The sequence below is a fragment of the Phyllostomus discolor genome, chromosome 7 (assembly GCF_004126475.2).
Source record: "Phyllostomus discolor isolate MPI-MPIP mPhyDis1 chromosome 7, mPhyDis1.pri.v3, whole genome shotgun sequence".
NCBI classification, from domain to species: Eukaryota; Metazoa; Chordata; class Mammalia; order Chiroptera; family Phyllostomidae; genus Phyllostomus; species Phyllostomus discolor.
Genome location: NC_040909.2, coordinates 36,263,606 through 36,290,073, shown reverse-complemented (window position 1 = coordinate 36,290,073; position 26,468 = coordinate 36,263,606). Strand labels below are relative to the sequence as shown.

At 46.5% G+C, this 26,468-nt stretch overlaps 1 protein-coding gene across 2 annotated transcripts in view; it reads right to left on the bottom strand.

Annotated features, from left to right (window-relative positions):
* Positions 1-26,468, bottom strand: part of CLSTN2 (calsyntenin 2) — a 576,448-nt gene that overhangs the window by 15,542 nt on the left and 534,438 nt on the right. For both annotated transcript variants that reach the window (XR_004904237.1, XM_036030728.1), the window contains exons 9-12: positions 26,244-26,406; positions 12,540-12,706; positions 4,484-4,632; positions 2,371-2,570 (exon numbers count right to left, since the gene is read on the bottom strand). Coding sequence is in view for 1 of the 2 variants with exons in the window: in XM_036030728.1 (XP_035886621.1) it covers positions 2,371-2,570; positions 4,484-4,632; positions 12,540-12,706; positions 26,244-26,406 (679 nt within the window). In the remaining variant the exon portion in view is untranslated. The remainder of the gene's footprint in view (positions 1-2,370; positions 2,571-4,483; positions 4,633-12,539; positions 12,707-26,243; positions 26,407-26,468) is intronic.

The following is a 26,468-nucleotide window of genomic DNA, read 5'->3' as shown; positions in this document are numbered from 1 at the left end:
ATTGAAATAAGTGTATTTATTTACTTATAATTACAAGATTAATATATTTTGTGCATTATAAAACATTTATAAAAATAGAGCTTAAAAAGTGTTTACTAAAGATGAGGGATTTTCTTATCTGAATTTTTTAGTGATACCAAAAATACATTTTTGCTCTCACTAGATACATATCATTATACATTCTTTCATATCCCTAATTGTTACATGCTTGCCAATCTCAAAGGCTTTGTGTGCTATTAGGAAAATCTACAAGCACATTAATGTAAACTTAAGACAAGGTCTAACATAACAATGTGTATGTGTCTCTCATTTCAAATGGTCTTCATGTCTTCTGGGCCTTTTTGCCAGCTTCTTGTCAGGTTAGGTTAAAGCATCTGCCTCCCCATGTGGCTGGCTGATGGCTCACCCTGCAGAGGGGACCATTTTCCCACTGTTCCCTTGTGCTTGCATCGTGGGTAGTATCTCCCCCATCTGCCCTTTCCCTGATTCCCACTGTGCCAAAGGGACTGAACCGGGCTCAGGGACTGAGCAGTGAGTCAGCCAATGGTTGAGCCCTCATGGAGCTTCTGGTTGTGTTTAGTGACAGATAACAAAAGTTGTGTCCATGGCTGAGGGTGTACTGAACAGAGACGTAACCCAGTCCAGGGGTCAGGGTGGTGGCAGAAGAAGCCTTCTGGGGGAGGCATTGGCAATAGTGAGAATGGGAAAGGAGAGGAACCTCCCAGGCAGAGGGAAGAGTAAGAACGGACGTGAGAACTAACACAGAGATGTGAGTGAGGGACAGACGGGTGTGCATAGAGGGCTCACCCGTCCTTTACACTGAAACAGCAGAAAGCGTGGTCAGTGTGGGCAGAAGACGAAGCTGGAGTGGGTCCTGCTTGTTTGAGGCACCCGTGACAATGCCTGTTCTAACAACACTGGAGTAAAATTTTAAAAGCACTAACACTAGGTCTCGGGCACTTGGCCCTGTGCTCTGCCTGCCCCTCTCATAAACAGAAGGTGACATGGGCACCCAATGGTTGCTCTTCCCTGCGTTGCCTGTGTGTCGTTGCTGGGCCCAGCAAACCCAGCGTTCAGTCATGGCCTGCGACCACTGAGGTCAGAGGCCCTTTTTCTGTCTGATTTTAGCCACAAATGAGAGGAAGAGGGAAGAGCACATGACCTATTGCACCTGGGAGTATAACTAGGAGACTGCCCTGCCTGCCAGGTGGTAAAACACCACCTATTTTATAAGCTAAGAAGGGCTACTTTGTGAGCTGCACCCCCATTGGCTAGGACCAGGGCGGGTTAAGGCCATGGGTGATCAGGAAGGATTAGTCCAGAGGCAGCCCCTCAGGGACTCAGGCTCATGGGCACCAGCACATCAGCAGCAGCAGCTGCTGGACAGACAGGGGGAGCTGAAAGTATTCTCTCCCCGGTAGAGCTGGGCCTCAGGTTTTCTGCCCTCGAATCCCACTCGCCCTTCTTTTTCCCGCCTCCCTCCACCTCCTTTAGGACAGCAGCCTATGCTGCAGCTTTCAGCGCAACTAAGACTTTTTCCCCAGCAAATGATCCTGATTGCTTTCACTGAACAGCCCTCCCAACAATGAAAGGACAACTGGAAATTTCCCTGGGAGCTTAGAGTAATAGTGATGAACAAGATTTTCTGTGTACATATTACGATGCAGTTATGTTCTTTCTTTGTGCTTTTTAACTTCCCTTCTGGTTGTTGAAATAACAGCACCCAGAACAGAACATTCTGCAGCAGCAGAAAAGTGACAGGGAGCAGAAATTGACGGGTGCTCAAGCTCCTGAGACGTGTTGCCGCTGTCAGTGTTTGGTGTGCTTCCTTTACATGGTTGAGATCAGTGTATGTGTAGATACTCTATAATTTGCACCTTGCTTTGTGTCACTTACAGTTTAGCATAAATGCCCTTCCTCTGAGAATACAGCACTTACACAGTGGTACCTCGGTATTCACAGGCTTCGGAACTTGTCAAACCAGGTACTCGTATTTTGACAAGAAAAAATGTTTCAGCACTCTGTGAGTGCTTGCCACTCTTTGCACTTGCTAGAACTTGCATGCATCACGATGCCGTCCCACAAGGGAAAATGCTTCATCAATCATCGCTTGCTTACCATTCATCAGAACAAGTTAACCACAAGTACCGAGGTACCACTGTATAGGGTCCCATGATTTGCTGAGCCATTCATTCCCCTCTTTTTATTTATCTGCATTGTTTCCAGGTTGGTTTGATTGTTTTTCTATTGTAAAGACTTTGCTATAGGGAACAACAGTGTTGTCCCTAAGTGTGTTTTACCCTGGTTGTGAGAACTCAAAGCCCACTGCCCACACCAAGGATGCACCTGTACCTGTGGTCTTCAACTCACCGGGGGCCTCGGCTTTGGCGAAGGTGCTCACAATCTTGATGTCAGGGAACAGGGTCACCCCTCTGGCACTTTCAAATTGGGTGGCGGGTCTCCAGAAGCGGTCTGTGCCATGGAGGGTGATCTGCGGCTCCATGGCCCGCAGCACCATCACGTAGGCATCCACGTCAGGGATGCTGATGCACACATCTTCTCCAAAGCACCTGCAGAGCACACGAGGAGACCGTCTGTCAGGCAGCCATGGTCCAGGATGCATACAGCCACCTCTAGTCCTTGGCAAGGCATCCTGGTTGCCTAAGAGTCTCCGAATGTCCACAGACATTTTAGCTTAAAGACACACTACAGTCAAAATGACTGGCAATCGAGGGACTTAAACAGATTGGCTCCTGGGAGAAATGGGAATTTTCTACACTATCAACAAGTAACCATTAAACCTTTAATTATCCCTTAACAAAGTAATCAGTGGCAACGTTAATTAGATAGCAACCGTTTGTTTCATGCACTAGGATTTGGGAAGCAGATTGTTACCTAACTGGTTGGTTACAGCCATCTTACTAAGTGTGACTGCAGGGCTAACCTCTCTAGCCGCCACCTGTATGTTATCTCTGCATGAGGCTATCACAGGAGTGCACCTGTTCCAGGTGTGCCAGTGGAGCGCTGCTGTAATCACGCTTATTTTTTCTGGATGCGTTTCATGGATATATTGCCTCACAATACTCCAGAAGCAGCATGATGTGATGACACGTGCAAAGCCCAGGAAATCAGATAGACAAGGGTCCATGGCCTGGCTCTGCCACTCCTGGGCTGGGTGACTCTGGGCAAGGTGCTTGACCCCTGCGAACCTCAGTTTCTTCATCTATAGCATGGGAATGACAGTAATGAATTACCCTATAGAAGTAAGGATTAAATATGACGACTTAGAGAAAAGAAGCTGACCCAGAGCCTGCATCACTGGAGCTCAGTAAATGTTCACAGACTTGATGGTCTCATGAGACCCCATCAGGCATGCCATTGGCATCTGGGCCAGGACCGGGGCTACAGTGAGAACCCCAGGGTACAGATGGATGCTCTGGGAATACTGCGTGGGCTCTAGCTGGTGGCAGCCATTAGCCTGCATCCCTTGGGAAAGTGGCTGAGGAAAGGGTAGGCTGGGTGGACCCCGGGTTGAGCTACTCCATCTTCTTCTCTGGGTGAGTGAGGTGACCAAATGGTGGTGGGTTTCTGTTCCCAGTTTTCTTTGATCTTTTCTGTACTAACCCCCCAGTTTACAAAGGACACCCTCCCCTCACCAGTTATGAAGCCTGGTCCTAGAGCTTGAGACTGGCCAGTCTGGTGCCTCTTCTTCACTGCAATGTGAAGCTGACCTGGGGGTGCCTGCTCCCTACCCCAGGCCTCCAAGAAGGGTCTTTGGAGTGGATGGGAGGGGCAGTTCCACCACAGGGAGAGCTATTGGACATGATTGCTATCTGTGGGCTTCATCTTGCCACCTGTTCCAGACCCCAGCAATGGGCAGTCAGCAAACCTCTATATCCCATGCTTGTTCCTGTTTTTCTGGGTCCTTCTCCAGGTAATGGGTGATACCTTTCCATCTCCCAGGATTTTTTCTGGGGTCCCCTTCTGAGCTGTCTGTGGCAGCACTGTGGCTGAGAAATGATTTAATAAGCCCATAAGGGAGGTATCCACAGGCTTCAGTAACAGTCTCGTCTTAAACTCACTCTGCTCTCTGGGGACAAGAACCGTGCCTTCGCTTTCTCTTGTACACTCATGCTATTTAGGCCTGGGTTGGTTAATTTAATAAATCAACATTGGTCAAGCACCTACTATTCACCAGACACTGTACACTTACATCACACCATTTAAAACCCGGCTCTCTGAGAATTTACAGAAAACCATGCCTTCTAGGCATTAAATTGGATACAAAAGAAAACAGAGAAGGCTGGATTTGAGTTAGCAAAACAACAGGATATTTTCTTTAAGGAGAAAACCAAAGAATAACTGGGGCATCCTCATGGGAATAGTGGAGATGCTGGGGACAGCTGAAGAGAGGTGACCCCTGTTTTGCAAGAGGACCGATCCCGCTGCTTCAGCCTGGCCCTGGTGACAGGTGACTACTCACTGGACTTTGGAAGAGACTCTGAGGTGCCGCACGCCCGCGGTCGGGAACTGCCTGGAGTTGATGTAGGAGACCTTCTGCAGGGCACGGTTGATGTTCCTGATGTCATCACCTTCCATCACCAGGACGGACTGCGAGGGGTTGAAGTGGTACTGGAAAACAGCAGGGTATCGCAGGACAGAATGAGCGACAGAGTCCCAAGTCCCAGGGAGACCCTCCATCGCCACGAAGAGGCCACGAAGGGCAGCACAGACAACCCCAAGGCACCTGCCAGCGCAGCAGCTGTGAGCGCAGATGACTGCTTAACCCTCAAGCGATTCCTGCTAACCCCTGGTGGGCTTCGGGACCCTGTCCTCTAGGGTCCCCAGGGGTTACAAACACCCACAGACAGGATGGGACTCTGAAATCTCAGTCACAGCAGCTCAGTCATCTGTGGTAGCCCACGCTCTGTGCTGCTGTGGGGTCCTGAGCAGAAACTTCCAATGGTCCATCCCTCAGCCAAGAAAGCAAAACTTGAGATTTTGGCTCCTTTTGCTGTTCCTGTCTTGGGTCTCGAACTGCTCTTCGATTCACCCTGCACTTCACTTCCTGACCCATGCCCCATCATCTTAACTTCCAATCTTAAAGCTCATAGTTGTTTCGTGAATAGCGTTCCTTCTCTCTTAGATCTGATTCTTTGTCTTCTGCTTGGTGCTAAACTCTGGTTTCCTAGGAGTTTTACTGACTTGATGTTTACACACTTGCCAGTTGCTTCAGGCTTAAGTGGAATGCATTCCATGCAGAGTCCCTGCTATCCCACCCACACTTGGTGAAGGGCCAGGGACTCCGGTGTTCCTCACCAGGTCATGTGGGTTCTCACACCAGATCAACCAGATACAGACCTCTGCTTCCTCACGTTCCCCCCCACCAGTTATTCTTTTCTCAATGGAACATGAAGATCAGCTTTTGTACTGGTCTGAGTTAGTGATCTTGACATACTTCTTTTGTCTGAGTTAATGATCTTGACATACTTCCGAGCAAGAATCATCAGGGCCTGATATTAATAAGATGTCAAGAGCATATCTGTGGATTTAGATTATGTATCCAATGCTCACGTGCCAGGAAAGAGAAACATGAATATATTTTTATGTACCTACTTGGCAACCATTATTTTAGAATAGGTAATATATCCACATGGTTCAAATGCACATATGTGCTAAATGAAAATGTCTGTCTTATTCCTATCTCCTATCCACCCACCTTCTCCAATCCCATCATTTAGGTAATCACTGTTAGACTAATTTCTTAGTGACAAACTACATTATTGTTCATAATGAGTTGCTTCCCCTGCTGGTGAGAGGATTATATTTACATGCCTGTCCTACTGTCAACAGGCTTGATCATGTGATTTATGGTCCCCTTCCCTGCTGGGTATAGCTTTTGCCCTTTTTCACTCAGTAGTGGTGAGTGAACTTGTTTGGCAACAAAATGTGGGCAGAGTATTGCTTGGGTGACACCAATGGGGAGGATTTAACAGCCAGTTCATGGTTTTCTATGTTGCTTTCCCTCTGCCATGAAACCTACAAAATTCCCTCAGGGGTCTGGCCCATCAGCCTGGGTCTTGCAGTGAGGGGGCTACGAATCAGAGCTGCAGCCCATAGATAGTGGGCGTGCACTGTGAACAACAAAAAAATAGTTGTTATGTAAGCCTCTGAAAATAGTAAGTCATTTGTTGCTGTAGCAAAACCTTGCCTATTCTGACACTTATACTTAAGCATTCTTATAAATATATAGTTGATGAATGTAGATTTCCATTATTCTCCTTTCTTACACTAAAGGTAACTTTTTTATATACTATAGATACTATATCTTTGCTTTATTTTTTTACTTAGTTCATATCTTGGAGCTCCCTCTGTATCAGTACTTACAAGTTTTCTTATTCTTTTGTACCACTGTATAGTATTATTAAATAAATAAATTTTTTAACCAGTCTCCTAATATGAACATTTGGGTTTCCCTAATCTTTTTCTAGTAATACCACTATGGATAGTCTTGTACACATAACATTTCATAAGTGTGTAAATATACCTGTGGTTATTCCCTACAAGTGAAATTGCTAGATCAAAGAGTATATGCATTTAAAATTTTGACAGATATTGCCAAATCCCCCATTGCCAGGGATTATATCAGTATATACTCCTTCTTGAAGTGTACAAGAATGTCTCTTTTCTCAAAACCTCAACAACAGAGAATGCAGTCAGATTTTAATAGGTGATATATACCATCTTAGTATAGTTTTAATTTGCATTTCTCCTGCCATGAGGAGACTGAGTATGTTTTCATGGGCTTAAGGAAAAATCTATCATTTGACCTTTCCTCTGACATGGCTTGTATGCCTTTCTAAGAGTCCCTTGTTCTGTGCCTGGACCCTAAGAGGAGGTGGATCTCTCACGAACACTGTGGTGACATTGACCCATAAGTTCCTCGCATTGTGGCCCCTGGCCCACTGATAGCTTAGCCTCTGTCTCCTTCAGCTATCATGTGGATATTTCATTGTTCCCTCCTCCTTGAGGCTTCCTCATCTTCCCTCATTTAGGTCCCCAGCAGATTCCTATAGAGCTAGTGAAATGCAAGCATAATTATTACAGGACAGTGACCACCAACCCAGTGAGGACAGAGGTACTCTGACCCTTATCCCTGCATCCCAAAACCTAGTGCTAGTGTTCCGTAAGCCCCTGTTAGATGAATGAGTGAATGGTGCCCCAGCTTTCATTTTACTCAGTATCATCTCCTGTTACCCCTCACAGGACACTTCTATTTTTTATTTGTTTGCAGTGACTTGTTTTTTCAGTCAAGCCTCTGTGTGAGTCACTGTCAGTGCTCATCAAACCCTGTTCTCCTTTCCTTCCAGGACATCATGCCCATTCAGTCCTGAGCTGCTGTGGTATCGCTGGCAGGGCCACGTGACTGCATCTGGCCAATGAGATATGAGAGGAAGTGATATGGGAGCTCTGGGATGATGCGGTAAAATGCCCTGCCTGTAGGACACTCCAGCCTTTCTCTTTTTCTGCTCTGGTGGACTACAGTGTTCTAGGCAGAAACCCCACTCCACCTCTCCACCTCCCCAGCTTAGTGTGAGAGAAAAATAAACTTTTAAGCATTAAGCCATAGAGATTTTGTAGTCACTTGCTACTGCAATTGCTTAGTCCATGGGAGGGCTTCAGCTCTTCCCAGGCATGGTTCTCACTTCTCTGAAGCTTTGTGGCACCTCTGAAAGATGGTGGGCCGCATGGACGGCCATACTCCAGGTCCAGTACAAACTACGGAGTACAACTTTGGGTAATATACTGTACTTCTCCTTTCTGGACTTTATTTCCTCATTTATAATAATGAGGATGTTAACAGCTACCTGTCTGGGGCTTAACTGAGATAATGCATATGAAGTGTCGATTTATGCCAGCCTTTATCATACTTCTGCACTGAGTCTTTGCCTGTGCTGGTTCTCCTGCTTTCACTGCACATCCTTCCCCACCATCCAGTTCCCTCCAGTCCTGAAACCCCGAGCAGGGTCTCTGAGCCCACAAGCACCACTCCCCATGCTGCATGAAGGCACCGGGCACACGTCAGCCTCTGGTCAGCTTCTCTCTTGCCCTGGCTGACTCACTAGCTGCCATGCACTGGTGAGTCATTATACAGGATGGGGCAACAGTAGGTTTATAGTTGTTCATATGGAAAATAACACAACAATTAATAAATAATAATACAAGAGTAAATTCTGTTTTACATACTCACAACTGTAAACCAACTAGCCCATAGTTCTGGTGTTCACAGACCACCAGATTCAGACTTGAGCAGATTCAAGATCATCCATTTGAAAACAGCACTTACGTCCCCACAACTTTTTCTGCCCTGTCACCATCCCTGCTATAGTAGTTTTGTGGTGCTGTTGCTGTCTGCCTGTCTGCTGCCCCCAGCAGACTGTGAGCACCTTGAAGGTAGAGTCTACTGACTTCTCAGCATTAACACGGGATCCAGCACATGACAAGCATGGGACAAGGTGATGACCCCTGCAGAGGAGGCCAACTTCTGAGCATCACATCAGGGCTAAAGAGGAAAATAAAGCAGTTCTTCCAGGGGAATGGGTCGGCAGTAACTGGTGGCAATCAGCAGAAGGCACGGTCCCATTGCACCCAGCTCGGGAAAGCACGCATTAGGAATGCTCTGGATCTCCAGTTAATCCCCAGTCCCATTGCCCGAACATCCTACAGGGAAGGACTGGTACAGGGCCTAGCCCTCAACATAGTTCTTGCAATCAGTAAAGCCTCTCTTTTTGTTTTGTTGTGTTTTTAAACTGCAGTGTTCACAGCTCTGTGGTGTGACTGAGGGTTGGCCTCTGGTTGTGTGGGACACAAGGCAATACTGGCATTACCTCAGGGGCAAGAGATGGCTTCCTAGCGACCCAGCAAAGGGTGATAGCATTTGCTGTGCCCCAGGAAGCTGTGCTGTAGCTGTGGTGATTCCTTTCTTTAAGCCAAGAAGCTGCTAGACAGGGGGCCTTTGCAGAGTGGCCACAAGCCACTTAGGAGGTGAGGACTTGGGTAAACTTCCCACTCAGAGAGAGCCCTGGGCTGGCCATGGCAGCCTAGGCACTTTGCCATTTCCTTGGACACCTGCCGGCCTCTCTGGGCTGGGCCAGAAGGTTCGCCAGGCTAGAGGCTCCTCTGTGACAACTGCCATGCAGGTTTACTTTTCAAAAGGAGCTGTGCAGCAGTGACGCCAAGTGCAAAGCCGGCCCAGCTGGAGAAGAAAGTGATGATTTTTTGAGAGCCTACTTAGTAGGTTTGCTAGGGGATGTTGGTATCTGTGTCTATGTCTATATCTGTGCCTGTGTTTATGTCTCACCTGTACGTGTAGCTCTGCTATGTCTAATATCTAGACACATTACATATAGTATATATAGGTACAGATATATATAATATATATATATATATTATATAGACAGAGATATACATAGAATTCAATTCTTACATCACTGCAAAATAATGTTAAGTCCATTTTTACATGAGGGAATTAAGGTTTAAAAGACAGAAGTACCTTGCCTAAGGTCCCCCAGCTAGTAAATATCCACACTGTGATATGAACCGAGGATTGTCTTGTTCCAAAGTTCCTGTGCTTCCCCACTCCTCCACACCGTGCTGCTGACAACCTGGCAGGGAGCATGCTGCTGGTTCAGGACACGGTCCTCTTCAGCAGTGTGGCTGTTCCACAGTGTCTTGTGTCTACACGAGACAGCCCCCACCCCCACCGCTTAATGATGCCAGACATGCTGCTGCAGAGATGTTCATAAACAGGCATGATCCAGAGAAAAATAAGCAAAAAAGAGGAAAGGAGCTGGGCCCTGTGAGCAGACAGGAAGTTAATTAATTGCAGGAAAACCTCACTTCTTTGAAACAGCCAGAGAGGAGGGAAGGGACCAGAAACTGGTAGGGAAAGTCATAGTCACCATTCAGAAACAAAATGAGGGATAAATGAAGGGAGGGCAGGCATGAAGTTATAATAATTTTAAGAATGTCTTCTGATCCAAGTTTGGACAAGTTCCTGAGCCCCAATCTCCTTATTTCTGAAATGGGGTCATATTATTTAATTTGTTGTGAGGAACACGGATAATCAACTTAAAATAGCCCTGGTGGGTGCGCGGTGAATTGTGTCTCATCATTAACCTCTCACACAGTGTTCCAGTTCTCGCCAGCTGCACCCCGAGGATGTGAAAGGACCCTTTGCATTAACTGGTTGTATCAGGTGGTACCCTAGAAAGGCAGATTGGCCTCCCCCCAGCCCTACAGCTTTTTGTGCTGCTTTGTCCAGCACCTCCTCTCTTCCTAGGCTACAGCTGCTATGTAGAATTGTGATGGTTCTCTGTTTATAAGTCTAAGATGTGTGGCTTTTAAGTTCAGCATCTTTGGTTCATTTGCTCTGCTGTATTCAGAATCCAGAAACTGCACCCCCACGGGATGATCTGGTGCAGGTGAGACCCACTCAGGGGCGGGGAGCAAATCCAGAATCAGGCAGAAAGGGGAGGGAGGATTAGAGGGTGGATTCCTGCATCACTAGCTTGACAAAACACTGAAGTGACAACACACACAGTGGTGACCCAGGGCGGGATGTTTGCGTGAAGTGCTTGCCTGGACCTGCTGCTATAAAATAGGTTGCTGTTCCACTAGGAGGCAGTCTTGTGAGTTTCCTTGCTGGGTGATGAGCTATTGAAGCGCGAGTGTGTGTGTGTGTGTGTGTGTGTGTGTGTGCGCGCGCGCGCGTGCGCGCGCGTGTGCATTTAAAGCCTATCAAACAATGTGTTCTAGAACACCATTCTTGCCTTATCCTGTCTGTATCTACCATCATGCTCCTCAGACCAAGTCTCCAGGGTGAGCATCCTGAGCCCCACACCTGCCCAGATGGTGCTCCCTTGCCTGGAGTACTTCATGGCTGCCTGGTGCCCACAGGAAAAAAAAAAAAGGAAACACCTAAACATAGGCAACAAGGTCCCAGTGCGTGGCCTCTGCCTACCGCCCTGGTCCTACTTTCTACCTTTGGTCCTGCAATTTGGGCACTTGTACCACTGGCCTGGAGCTCCGGCATGCACTGCGGGGCTCCTCAGCCCTCTGCCATCCCTCAGGCTCCTGGCTCTGCCTGGAGTGACTGCCCTGCCCTCTCACTCTACTTCTGCCTTTTTCCTGGTTGGTTCCTACCCATGCGGAAACATTCTGCCCAGACTTTGCTTCCTCCAAAGAGCCTTCCCTAACTGCTGTCCCCACAGGTTCTGGAGCTCTGAAGTAGAATTGAGTTCCCTGAAGACAAGAAGCTTGGGGCATTCATTTTTCTGTCCCTCTACCCAGATGAGTGCTGAATACATGGGTGTCCAAGGAATGTTTGCTGACTCAACCGTGACTTAGACAGAAGTGCAATGTGCTCAGATCACTAGCCCCTCCAGTCTACCACACATCAGAGCTGCACAGGCCCCACCTGCAGCTTCAGTCAGAGGGATCTGTGCTGGCTGGTGCCTCCCTGTCCGCAGAAGCAGGCCCAGGGCAGGGAGGGCAGGGCGGGGCTCCATAGGCAGCACTGGGTGGGGATGGGAGGTGGGCTAGGAAACCTCTGCTCTGGTCATACCCTCCTCTGGCATTGACTAAGAAGAGAAATTTCACAGCTAATGGGGCCTCAGGGGGCTGTCCTATGGCCCTAAGAGGAGGGCCACCTGCCTTCCAGAGAGGAGGCTAGAGGACTGCCTGCTCTGATGGGGTCTTTTATGACTGAGTGAGGGCTACCATGGTGTTTCTTCTGCTCTTTGCTGAGGGCCCCAGAGGCTTCAGGCTGGCAGGTGCTTCTGAGACCCAGCTGAGGCCAGAACTATCCCTTCCTGTCAGGGAGGGGCTTGCTGAGGCATAGTTGGCCATATGCTCCCCTCCCTTCATGAGGAGCTTTTCTCAGAATGCTGCTTTGCCTCTCTTGGATTATTCAAATATATTTATTTTGCATGAATGATGAAAGTTGTGAATCTGTTTGCATCCCCTTTGCTGGCCAGAGATGGCTGGGGGCTCAGTCTGTGTCTCAGCTGAACACCAAGAGGCCCAGTGACCTCCGCTTCTGCTTCCTAATTCCACCCCACTGGGACTGACCTTCCTTTCTAGTTTGGATCTTATGCAGTCCAAAGTTTTTGTTTTAAAAAACAGCTTTGAGTGTAGCCTTGCATGCTGCTTCACTTCCTTTAGGGAAATAAACAACAAAGCAATCAATCGACCGACAAACAAGAGACATATAACAACTCCCTCCAGGTAGACACTGAGGATGCACCTGCTTTTGAGTAGTCAACTGGTTATTCATCCACAAGGGCTTCGTTCAGGAATTTCAGGACACGTCAGCAGGAGCCCATTGTGGAGTCACAGTCATGAAACTCCCCGCTGTGGCCACGCCTGGGCCGACACCATCTCTGTTCGCAGGAAGGACTCCCTTTCCCGGTGTGCACTAACCCTGGGCCGCCACCTTCTCATACACCTTATTAGGGAAATGTTGGCTTCTTCCTTACCTTTATTCCTTGGCCAAGGCTTTCCAGGGAATTAATATCCAGCCCTTCCTTGCAGGCCTGCAGGCAGGAAATCACCTTCTGACTCTCCATTTTTCCAGGGCGGATGGTGAGACTAGCCAGGCTGCCGTGGAAGAACTGGGCAAACCGTGGTTTGGTGACTTCTCCACCTAAAAGACAAAGAAGCACAGTTATTTGCCCTGAGGAGCTGGGGTATGAAACACCAGTTCAGGGCACCATTGGCTATGGAATGAAGGACACAGTGACTGGCCAGATTCTCAACAACAGGATGCCATTTGCTGCCAGTATCTTAGCACTCTCAGCTGTACCTGATGGAGGAATCCTGGAGTTTCTGAGTTTTAAAATAGTTACTTTCAGAGACACAAACTGTTTTAGAAGACAGGAAAGCCCTACAGAGTGAAAATAGAGGGAGAAGGAAGTTACAATTGATTAAAAGCCTGCTGTATGCCAGGCCATGTGCTAGAGACTTCACCTGTAAGCCTGCAAAGACAAGTCACTGTTTCCAACTGACACCTGAAGAATCCCGAGACTCAGAAAGGTTGAGGGACTTGCCCTAGGACTGTCAGCTAAACGCTGCTCTTGCCCTGGCCTATCTGACTCCAGAGCTGCCATTTGTTCCTCTGTGTTCCACTGAGAGGTTGGCAGGCACTTGAAGAATCCCAGAAACCCCACACCCATAGGTGCTGGCTCTCCAGAAATGAGTTGATTTCGCATCAGCTCAACTTCAGGTTTTCTGGCTGCTAGGGACTTCCTTGATTCTGTCCTACCTCTGACTTTCTGCTCCTGCTTTCCACTGCACCCTGCTGACTGTGAGGAGCTCGGTCTGACCTAGGGTCCAGTCTTCGGCACGTGATGCTGTCTAGAGTGGTTTGAGTTACAGAGCCGGCCTGGAAGTTACCTCCTGGCATTTTGTCCATGGTTTTTGAAATCGGGCCTCCCTTGGGTCCACTTGAATCTCCACCTCCACTGCGAGGGCTTCCCCACTGACTTCCCTGAGCTCAGACCCCTTCCATCGGTGGGTGGCCTATGCCAACACGCTTAGCCTTGATCTTGCACTTCCATTTGTTCAGAGAAGAAGCGGACATATTGGAGAGATAAACGGGTCAAACTTTGGCTTTGCTAATTCCTTGAGAAGGTTTTGCGAGCACTCTGAGTCCCTGCTTGCTCAGAGGAGACACTTATGAGTTTTACCTCCTGGTTCTCCTGTGCACACTCAGCAGGGCCCTCAGCTTCCCCAGTGCCCCTTGTGCCTGGCTCCTGCAGTGCTACAGTGTGGGGCCACACCTTCCCCAGCACAGTGCGCTCCAGTGAAACACCTCCCTGTGAAGGACTTTCCCGAAGCCACAGGGGGCACGTCTCCAAAAAGTTCTGTCTCAGTGACACCATGGTGACTTCACTGCCCTTCAGTGAGCCACGCCTTGACAGCAAAGTCTGGACCTCAGCTCTGGGAGGAGAAAGCAGAGGGATCTCCCTAGGGTGCCCTGTCTCAGCCCTCTGGGAGTGGATACTCCTGGTACCTGCATTCCTATTCTTGAGTTCTTTCTACTTCTTAGTAGCCAATCCTTCATTATTCCAACCCTGTGTTACAGTTAATGATTCTTTCCATTTTCCTGTTCAAATTACTGTGTGGTTTCTCTATCCTGATTGGGTCTGAACTGATACACCCTCTATGTTTGCACACTGACCTTTGTTCACACTCATTCCTCCTTACATCAGGATACCACCTCCAAACTGCTCACATTAGGCAAATCCACTGGTTCTTTAAGGCACTTCACATCCTCTGTCCCCTGCTGCTCACAGAAACCTTTCATGAGTCCCTGCCCTCTGCTCCCTGACCACTGTGCCTTCCCCCTGCCCTCAGCCCCCTGAGCCTGCGAACATTGACAGTTCATTTTCATGGACCCCTCACAAGCCAGCATTCTTAGTTCCTGGTTTACATGTATTTTGTGTCTTCACTCACTTATAAAGGTGGATCTCAACCTTGACTACATATTTTAATGACCTGGGGACCTTTAGAAAAACAGATCCTGGTGCAGTTCCCTCCCCTAGAGGTTGAGACCAATTAGTGTAGGGTTTTAAAAGCTCCTCAGGTGAGTCAAACGTGAAGTCAAGGTTAAGAACGACTGAGCTATAGACTTCTTGAGGTTGGGCCTTCTGCAAACTCCTCACGTGATGTCTTTTCTTCCTGTCACTTTCAGGCTTCCTCTCGCCACTCTTTGCACACTGCTGGAATTTATTTAAGTCTGTCTCTTAAATGGCAGGGGGCACTCACACATCATGCATTTTAATGAAGACAACACCAAACAGGTATTAGGGGCTGAGTGGTGTTAACAGACACTTTACATAAGTGGTTCATTTATTCCTCTCAGCAACACGGGCCTCTGTGTTGCCCCAGTATCTTGCACTCTGTCTGGCACACAGCAGACATTTCATCACTGTTTGCAGAGTTCCAGTTAAATACCAGCAAAGTAGTGGGCATTGTGTTGTCTCTCTGACATCCGTCTCACACTTGTCCTCTTGCAATGGCAGCCCTGAGGTTGGAGGGGTGACTCAAGCTCCAGGGGTGGATTCTGTTTAGTCAAAGCTAATCAGGTTTTCCTGTCTCCATTGCTCAGTGACTGAATCAGGCAAAGACTTGGGACCCAGCACCAAGGTGAAGCCAATCAGCACCTGGCATCCGATAAGCCATGGCTGTTGATTCAGGAATAATCATGAGACCAAATTTAGGCCAGTGAGATGGGAGGAGAAACTGACTGGCTGCTTCTGGGAAAAGAGCTTCCATTTTCTTTCCAGAAGGCTTCTAGAACCTACTCTTGCTCTCTCCACCCTGGAAGGCCAAGAGCTGCTGCAGCCACCTTGCAAGAGGACCACCAAGGGACAACCAAGGGACCACCAAGGGACAACCAAGGCAATGCGTGGCAGAGGGCAGAGCTGGGAGAGCCAGAGAAGGCTGAGCAGAGCCCTGAGTGGGCCTTCCCACTGCTCTGCCACAAAAGGTCCTCAGCTGGAGAAGCCCATCATCCATCTTTATGGTTTGAGCCATTTTGACTCACTGTTGTTACTTTCCACCCCAAACACCTCACTTCGGAAATGAAAGGAGAAGTCCACAGGGAACTCTAAACAGATCTGGCTTTGAGGGATGGCCTGAGATGGCCATGGCTTGAGGGCATGGGGAGCCAATGTGGGGCCTTCTGTTCTAGGCTCTCAAAGCTCCCAACCTCTCAAAGTCATTAGCATGTTCTTGCCTAGAAAGGGACACTGCTGTGGACCTGTAGGCAGAAAGGTGTGAATCTGGGTATGAGTGGTAGAACTGCCACTTCCCAGGGCATCCTGTGGTCCTCTTTCCAACCATCATGTACTGGGTATAAACTATGTTTCTAACACTGTGTGAAGTCCTCACATACATTATCTTATTGAATCTTCACCAAACTCTTGGGGATGGGTACTTATTCTATAGTTAGAGATGTGCAAATTCAGGCTTAAAGAGGAGTAAAGTACCTAGGGCCACAAAAGTAGGAAGTAGTGAAGTGTGGATTTATTGTGTCAGTGTATCTGTCCATGCAGAGGACCAGCTGGGGCATCCTGGTGATACTGGCCAGCCCAGTCCAGCAAGTCTCAGAGAGAGCCCACTCTGCCATGTCCTCTAGCTCTACTCAACTGCTCACTCAGCGGTTCCATCCTTAAAGGCCAAATTTTGCAACTCTTATGGATGCTGTCATTTTTCTACACACTATTTTCTCTCAGTGAAGCATTCACATTCAATATTTTTTGACTCAAAAATCCCAGATCTGTGATGTACTCTATTTATCAGTGATGCAGCTCCAGGAAATCAATTCAATTAGCATTTTGCAATAGGAGACCAGCATAAAATTTGAAATATACTTGCACTCAGGGGTTGTAGTGATGTGGGTTTTAAAATATAATGGATACATTGAAAATCTCTTTCCTTTTACTATCTAGAGTGTCTGCATATACCACATGGCCTCTCTGTTAGCATTTAGATATAAACATGCTCATGAATTATTTTAAGAAAAAAATAACCTGATTTCTAATACAAAAAACCTCCTCTAAATCTTTGTGAGCATGGTTTTGGATTCCTGAGGCTAGATCAGCACACATTTTTAAAGTGTTTGCTGCATGCCTTGCCTTCTGCTAGATTCAGTTAATTATAGGATGTGGACCATACTCTCTGGGAGCTTACATTTAGCTGGGAAAATAAAGTATAAAAACTGGAAAAACATAAAAGAGTAAATTGCCAATACGATAAATGTTCTAAGGCAGAACATGATTCATTTTCAAACCAATGATATAGATAATGGTCCAACAGATCACAGGGGAAATAATAATAGCCATCATTTATGAGGTCCTTAAAACGTGGCAAGATCTTTAATATACTATTTTATTTCATTTTTTTAATTTATTGAGGTGACATTGGTTGATAAGGTCATATAGGTTTCAAGTGTACATTTCTATGATACACGATCTGTATATTGCATTGTGCACCCACCACCCAAAGTCAAATCCTCTTCCATCACCATATATCTGCCCCCCTTTACCCCTTATCATTTCCCTCATCCCCTTCCCTCTGGTAACCGCCATACTGTTGCCTGTGTCTATTTTATTTAATATTTAAGTAGTAAGATATTACTTTTAAGACCTTAGCCTCTATTCTTTTCATTTCTCCCCTCCTGCCTCCACCCCTGGCTTGTGCTCAGTGCCACAGGGAAGGCTGTGACAAGGAGAAGAGCAGGCTGGGCTTGAAGCTGAGTCTCTTCCCCAGTTTCATTTCCAGAAGCCTAAACTCTTAGGGGGTGGGGAAGGTCTGGGTATGGCTCCAGATTGGGGGAGAAACCGAGGAAGAGACTCTGGATTCCCCCAGACTAGGAAATGATTCCCCAGACTGGGGGTGTGAAGGGAGGTCAGACAGCTGAGATGCAGAGTGAGGGCACCTGAGCCTGTCACCTGGCTGAGCTGTGGCAGGGAGTGTGGTGTTGGGAGGGAATGTGGCCTGGGGTCTGGACAGATGAACAGATGGTCTTACAGAGAGAACATGAGGAGCAGTGGAAGTCTTTCTATGGCCCTAAATAAGGCAAGGAAATTCTGAAAGAACTGCCAGTCTCGAAGGACTTTTAGTGACTCATGACCAGAGTTAAGTGCCATATCAATGGACGGATGCATAGAAAGACGGATTGGAGGTGCCCTCAGCACCCCAGCACTATATAAATCCCCCTGAAATCAGTTGGCACCCTAAAGGAATGAGAGAATTCCAAATTTGCCCAAGTTAAGTCTCCCTCACTCAGATGGAATAAGGGCTTGAAATGAAACTAAAATGGAGGCCAAAAAAACCTAATTTCTTTTCTTTATGAATCCAGATTCTTCCCTACTTACACTTTCAACTCCTTTTATAGATAATGTTTTCAAAGTTAGGTTACTTGTCCAATACTATACAGCCAGAAATTAGTGAAGCCTAGATTCAAACTCAGGTCTTTCTTGCTCCCAAGCCTTTGATCTGCATGCCACACAGTGAGATTTCTTGGCAGACATCTTGGAGGTGTAATAATTGGGCTGCTTCCTAAGGCTGGGGACAGACTGGGACTGACACATTGCTGAGGGAGAATGTCCAATTATAGAGGGCTCTGTGGACACTGAATAAATTCAGCAGCAACTCCCAATGACTTGTGCCAAGTTTGCTGGGAAACATGGGTGCCTTGAAAAATAGTCGCATTTGCTAAATGTGATGCAACAGAGCCAGTGTTCTTGTGAGCCAGAGTTTGCCCAGGGAATGAATTCCCCCTCAGCTTTCTCTCAAGTGAGAGGGAATGCCCACCCACTCTGAAAAGAGCTTTTGAATCAGTAATGTCCACGTCCCTCTCAGTCTGAGGAAAGGATCAATGTGTACAAATGTACCGGGTCTCCTCCTTTTGCAAAGCGTGTGCAGGCTGCTGCTGGTCTTTTCTTTCCTGCTGCCACTCCCATAGCTAGTTAGTTTGAGACACACAGAGAAAGGGTTGGGGGCCATGTTCCCCCTTGCTTGAGCCAGAAGCTGCCCTGTGCATGGCTGGTTGATGGGGACGCCTCTCAGTGAGCACAATTTCACGGATGGTTGGGTATCAGTTTTGAGTAATGCAAACGTAAGACCATCTGAAATCTTGCTTTCTCTCATTTTCTCATTTCAGTGATAGAGACATCCACAGAACGCAAGACTAAATGAAATGTGTAATAGACCCCCATGAGCAGCCGCTTTAACATTGCCCCCCAAACCCTGGGGACTGGCAGCTGTAGGCTGCAGGTGACTTGTAGAGACCGATGAGCTGCCACCATGGCTGCTGCCATGACACATTCTTAGCAGGCTTTGCCGACCCTTCAGGTTTCGTGTATCCATCTCTCTCACCTTTCCAGCAAACGTCTACATAGCATGTTCTAAGTGCATAAAACATGCAGCTTTTGGATGACCTTAAAAGTCAGTTCTCTGGAGACCTAAATTCACGGAGTTGGAAGGGCCCTCATGTATTGGCCAGTTTATCCCCTTCATCCTCTAGAAGGAGAACTGAGGAGCACAGAGACAGGACACTGGTTTCAAAGACTCAGAGTAGCTAAAGCAACTGCAGTGAGCACCTGGGATTCTCATGTTCTGACACCCAACTTCCCTTCCCACACTAAAGCATGGGGCCTGACGGGCCTGTGCTTACCTTTAGCCCTCAGCTTGACTTTGTAGGATCTATGGGAAAGGTGCCCCACAAAGTTTGGGCAAAGGATTGGAGCCCAAATTAAGGAATCCCCCAGCCTCCCTTATTTGGCTGTGATGCACCTTTTGGCTTCACATGACCCTAGAAGCAGAGGTGGTATGGCAGTGTAATTAAGGGTGGGGTCTCTGGTGGCACAGGCCTGGGCGCAAACCCAGGCTCCATGTGACCCTTACCAAGGTCCTTATCTTCTCTAAGTCTTTGTGTTCTCATCAGCGAAATGGGAATTGTAATCATACCCACGCCACAGGGGCTGTTAAAAGACAAGATGCTAGAGGTCAGCACAGAGCAGGAGCTCAAAACTGGCAGCTAGTTCAGGTGGCAGCAAGGACCCGGGAACTCCTAGATAGGACTGCACTGTGCGAGCTTCTCGGTCTCTCTTTTCAGTGGCCTCTTGCTCTTTTTTTTCCCCCTCTGGTGTGTCCTTTGGAGAAGCTAAAATGACACTGTCTTTTCTCTAAGACCCTTGTCAAATTTTCTAATTGATATAATCTTCAGAAAAAGGTACAGAGCTAGAATAACAACCCAGTTATACTAAATTTCTGGGCATGAATCACCAAATTTTAAAGCTGATTTAATCTGTACTGCCTTTAAACCAATACATGCTCATGTCAAATTAACTCTAGGGCATAGGACAATCTTTCCTTGATTTTTAAAACATTACTGACAATGCTAAGAGAAACCCTGCTGGTCATTCCTGTGTCTCAGACCATGAACCATACACTTTTATCAAAACCATCTGGAAATGGGGTGTAATTAAACAACCATTAATTATTGACCTTCTCTGGGTCCTGGAGCAGGGAACAGGTGAAAAGATGAGAGTCCGGGAGAGCAGACAGTCCTTGCCTTTGCAAACTCATGAGCCAGTAGGGGATGGAGACCTGCATTACTAATGCCAGTGAGTTATTTTCCAAAGAGTGCTCCAGGAGCACTATTTCACAAGGAGGGAGTTCAACAGTGAAATCAGATTAAAGAATTTTGTTTAGGCAATGTAAACAGATTGCTTTCTTGGTGGGCTTTTGAGAGCTTTTAATAACTTAACATGCATTGTGACTCTCCCACGAGGTGGTGTGGGAATGGTTTGTGCAGTTTTCCAAACTTGACCTTGGCCTCTTTGTGGAAGGGGCCTCCTGTGGCACGGGAGCTCATAAAGCCCTCTTTGGGAAATGCTACCTGAACATAAAGCAGATTACGCTAGCACGTGCCTCTTTCTTCCAGAGCACAGACCCTAGGGATGCAGAATAATTTGAACACAGACTTTATTAAGAGAATTTGTACTAAATTAGACCAAGCTTATTAAATAAAGGCATGTACTTCACATGTCTGCACTCATTTAGTGTCTGGCAGGCTATGACCTGGAAATGAATACCAGATCTCAGGGCCACAGGTGGCTCTAGTTCCCCTATGGCTGAGGGTCACATCCTATTGATTACTGCAACTCTCAGTATTATTTCTGCCTTTTTATCCCTTTTCTGACCATTCCTATTTTTTGCCTTGGCTTCTCCCAAAAGCCATAGTAGGGGTTCTGCATTTGTCCCTTAACAGGTTCTAATTTATAAAACCATCCCTTTTTTAACCTCCGAATACTTTATTTGTTAAGTAGAGTGTAGAACTCAGTAAGACTGGGAGCTAGGGTAGAGAGCCTTCCTTACCTGAAACAAGGGGGTATCACAACAGTAAGGAGTAGGAAAAGCTGGACAGCCTAGGACTGCCAAGGTCAAGAATGCTAGAGGAGAGTCCCCAACAGAGGTAGGGATGAAGTGGTTACTAGGGACAGAGCCCGAGAGACTCTGGTAGGGACACTTATGATGAGTCTACCAAGAATAGATGAGGATCAGGCAGGGAGCAGGGTAGTGGCTTCTTGAGGCAGTGCCAGATTTTATCACTTTGTCAAGAATACTTTTGTCCAGATGCCACATACAATAGATAAAATAGCTGCTCTGGTTGTAGTGCTGAGAGAGGTGCCCTGATGTGTCAGCTGCCAAGGCACCTCCCTGAAACCCCAAGGATCCCTAAGGCCCAGTCTGGCACGATCAGCAGCCTTCCTGAGTCCCTCCCATGGACAGTGGGGTTGGAGTACCTGTGTGACTGGGCCAGTTTACAGGTCTGGGGGCAAGCAGATGTGAGGATACAATTTTTATTATGTATGAGCAGACCTTGAATTTGTGTTGTTAGAACTGGGTGGGTAGGGGATTTAAGGAAAAGAACAACTTAATTAGTATTTTAAGTGATCTTCTCTCATGGCATGACCCAGAAAGAGACAAGGAACCTGGTATTTGTTAATGGCAGCAATTTCTGAGTCAGCTCAGACTGAGTGTGTCCTGATAACAGTGTGACACCAAGCACAGAAGTGATGGCAAGGTGATGTGTATTGGCCACACAGAGAAAGCAAGACTCTTTCGTGACATGAGGTCCATCCTTGCTGCAGTTTTTCTCCATGTTTTAGGCTGTACTGGTGACATTCTTAAGTGTAAATGAACTTTCCATTTTTTTTAATTACTGGAAAAAATACCAGTGAAATGAAGGTCCACTGATTACTTTGGCCTTCAAATTCACTAAAAGGACACAGCAGGCTCACTGGGGCCACAAAGCGCTGCCCAGCAACGGTGCTGGAGCCAGCTCCCAGGAACACTCAACAAGCCGCTGCTATCAAATGATTTTTCATCCCCATTGTTAAAGCCCGGTTGGATGTTTTGCAAATGGGACCTAGTTCCCTTGCCAACCTCAAAAGCACCTGAAAAACTCCCTACAATTGTAGGCCCAATTAGAGGTCCACATAGAGGGCTTAAAGTAGATACAGAAGTGGACTTGGGAGATTTAGAAACATACTGAGATAAGGGCCACATTGCAGGCCATTAACTTCACAGCACCATGTCCTACCGACAGAGCTTTTGATGTGTCCTTCCAAGACAAAATGTGGCTCCAACTACGTTGTAACTATTCATGTGAATCCAAGCTCCTCAATGAGGCAGTATGACATCCTACGGTCTGCTCTCAACTCCTTTTCCCAGCCTCTTCTCCACTCATTCTGGTTCCTGTACATTCTAGTGATAAGGCGCCCTGAGCAGGACTGCATCACGCTTTCCTGCCAAGACTTATGCTGTTGCCTTTCTTGTGTATCTAGTGAACTCCTATTCATCCTATAAAGCCCAATTTTAAAGATTCAAAAGACTTTCTCCCAACCTGAAAATTTATTGATGGACTGTCATTCCTCTCAGGGAAGATCCCCAAATCTTCTCCAACCCACACATGCATGATCAGGTTCTTGCCTACCCCACAGGCCCTATCTTCTAGTACTTGTCTTCTGACTATTCTTGAGCCTCAGTGACCTTCTTTCTGATCTATAGATGGAGCTGAGAGGGCATGTCTGTGTGTGAGGGTCAGTCCTGGGCACACAAGCGGTTACAGGAAGCTAGAAGCACAGAAGCCAGAGAGTACTCTTCCAAAGTGTACTTTGAATGTTCCACATTGAGTTTAAGTGCAAGAAGCAAAGAGTAGGTGGAGGGGAGGGCCACAAATGTTTTCAAATTTACACTTTCATTTGACTCAGACAGGCCAGGCACACTCCATGTGCCCAGCACCTAACTCATAACAACCCTGTGATGTAGATATCACTCTAGTTTTATGGGTAAAAAAATAAAAGCTCACGGAAGTTAGGAATTATGCTGGGTCCACACAGTTGGTAAGTGGCAGGGCTAGGATTTGGATTGGACTCAAACTCAAAGTTTTCTGTCTCCAAAACATATTTTTTTTTAATTTCATTTGTAGAGGGCCACTTAAGAATATGGCAGGGGATTAGCAAAGGGCATACAGAACTCCTGTGACTTTTTGGATCCAGGGTTGTCAGATACTTCAGAGGGTAAAGGGTTTGTAGTATTTGTATTAATACACATCAGCTCCTGCATTTTTGTAGACATGTCATCACATTAACAAAATGATCAACCAGCAATGGGGACAGTGAGTCACAGTGAAAGGAGACTTGTTTTGAACACAGGGGGTGAGGCTGATTTTGCCGGGTGAGTTTGGGTAAGCTACTTCACCTCTCAGAGGTTCAGTTTCTTTATCTACAAGCTGTGACAAATGGCACTTTCTGATATGACTATAAACATCCCATGTATGTAAAGAATCTCCTTGCAACACTGGCCCTTAAAGTATCCACCAGGAAATGACATAAGACACTTCTCACATTTAATTGGCCAAAGCAAATCAGATGACTATACCTAACTCCAAGAAAGAGTGGTCCTAGCATCTACCTGGGAAGAGAACAGAAATTCTTAGTGAATACCCTAGTAGTCATGCTTTCTCCCACATTCTTATAAAATAAACATATACTTTGGTTTAATGTTTAAGAAACACTAACAAAATAGCTTTCAAATACATTGTAATCAGATATGATATGAGAGCTTCTATTTATGATGTGACAATTCGACCTTCAGATGTGGCCCAGGATACTGGAAAAGGAAACACCTCCCAGAGAGTGGATTCCAGGTCCACAGACAACCCACCCTACCCTCGACTAGCAGCCTATACAGCATCTGCCCAGAGTGATTTCAGAATTGTTATGGACCAGAGACTGCTATATTCCTCAAGTTCTTCCTCTTTTTTAATGCAAGTGTTTTTTAGTTATTCTATCTCATTTCACTGTTTCATAGTGTGTGTGTGTGTGTGTGTGTGTGTGTGTGTGTAGAGGATGATCGTTATGGTTGTGGAAAAAGAATTCTATTGGTGTCTATCCAGATCAAGTGAAGCCACATTTGTACCAGGTATACAGCCTCCTATGCATCTCACCCTGATGAAGAAATCACCAGGACTCATTCAGAAAACCTGGACATTGAACTGGGAGCCAGTAACAGGTGGGACTTTGGGGCTGTCTCATTTAGGGAAGAGTGGTTATATATTTTTAATGTGCTAAGAGCAGTCAAACAAATATCTGTTGTGTAGGTAGACAGTCTGGGGTGTTCATCAGTGTTTTTCATAAAATGTTCAGTTTTTCTTCCAATCACATTGCAGATTTCACTTCCCAGTCCTTAGGTGTGGCCACATGAGTTGCTTTGGCCAACAGAATGTGACTAAAAGCGACTGGTGTCACTTGTAGGTGAAAACTTTAAGAGCTGTACACCATTCATCATGCTTTCCTTTTTTTCTTTCTCTGTATCCAGCCATGTGCCTGCTCTGTTTGCCTGGGATGCAGACTGAAGTAAAAGCAGAGAAGAGCCTCCACTGATTTTCAGTGAATATGAACCAAGAATTATTTTAAGTAACTGAGAATAGGGGCTTGCTTGTCATTGCACTATAACTTAGCCTATTTTGATTCAGAGATCATATTAATTCTTTGTAAAATCACTTTTTATTTGAGTGGGGTTGTTTCCCTACCCAGTGAGCATGAAACTAATCAGCAGTGGTAGTAGCTGGCCTTGTAGAACTGGGAGCAGGTATCCATTGCAGGATAGGGTGATAGGAATCTGCACGTGCTCTTTGAGGGCCTCTAAGCAAATTCATGATAAGGCTCATGGTGAGGATGCGAGTAGGACCATCTCATATTACAGGAAGTATCCAGGCTATGTTCCAGAATATCGACAGGTTTGCTGTGGTGTTGGATGGGGCACTGAGTCACACCAGAGGGCCATTGCTTTAGTGCAGCTGTGTTCTGTGACTAATGAGTCCTGTGAAACCTCTAAATCAATGTCTTGCTATACTAATTAGTTTAGGGACTCTTGCCAGATGACACAGTCTCTGTTTCCTGATATCCTAGGGAATTCTGCCATACTGATGAAACTCTCATCAAGTTCTGCTGAAATGTTTAATGAACTTTGTATTATCATGTGACATGTCAGACATCAAGTAGGTGACCTCAGCTCAGGAATGCATTTTCTTCCCTCGCCTCATTCATGCTTTATTTCCCTCCTGAGTTTTGTATTCCTACTGCTCCCAGGGCTGTGCTATGTGCACTTACTTCCATCTACTTATGCATGGAATGGTTCAGAAGTCACTCTCTGTCCCAGAGGGGCCTATGTCTGCTCTAGTTCACCCTTTGGTTGGCTGCTCCTCTGAAGACATATTCTTACACCACAGTCCACCTCTCCCTTTAGTCTTCCATGGTGAATGGTCACAGTCACAAATCTTAGTAACCTTCACAGAATCCATCAACATGAGGTTGTACTAATCTGCCTATTTGGGGAGTGTTTTCCTTCCCCTCTGCTCTCTCAATGGTACTTCAAAGCACCACAGCCCTTAAGGGAGCAGAAAGAGAGTTCAATGGATCTGAGTGAAAGACCGAAAGGTTACATGGCTGTTCCTTAGAGAGCTGGTTTCCTGATTCCAAACAGGAGATTAGCCTGGGTTTGTGTATTAGAGGAAAGGAAGTGAGGAGAGAGCAGAGAGCTTCGAGTGGGAAGGCAACAAAGAGTCTCTGTCCTTAGTGAGCAGGAAAGGGGCTCAGAGTAGGCTCCCAAGGCTTCATGCCTCCGAGAAATCTATCTCTCACAGCCTTGCATATTTGTGAGTTCCCAGAACAGAGGGTTGGGGGCTAGGACAACTTGTGGGGGGATAAAGGAAGGTCTTTGGCTTCTGACCAACGTGGTGCCTAACAGAGCCAACTGGCCATTTTGATACAGGATTCTATATTCAGCCTTCTCTCATTCATAGCTCCAGTTTGAAACTAGATGGGAGTCCAGAATGATAAAAGGCATCAGGAACCCAGAGGCAACCATAGAACTGCTCATGTTGATCTAAAATCAAAATCTGGTTTCCAGCCAAGTGTTATATTACTACACAAGCTTAGTGTCTGGATAAATCCTTATTTTTATAAGTCCTGTTTTATTAGTAACTGACAGTAAAGTTTCTTGGTCACTTCCAACACCATTTCCTTTTCCCTTTTCTCTATCAGTACCTTTCATGGATTGTACACAGATGGGCTAGGGAGAAGGGTTTGGTTTGGGGTTACCTTGCCAACATGCGCCGACCGTAAGTTGCATGGCTATATGAGATGGATGAATGGGCCAGTCGTTGGTCACCAGGTATGGCTCATATGTTGCTCCATCCATGTATAAGGTAACCACAGGAAATTCCACATTGATGACATAGTAATGCCACTCTTTGTCACAAATCTAATGAAAAGAAAGAGAAGCAACACTTAAAGTTGAATATGCAATGAAATATCAAACAAGCT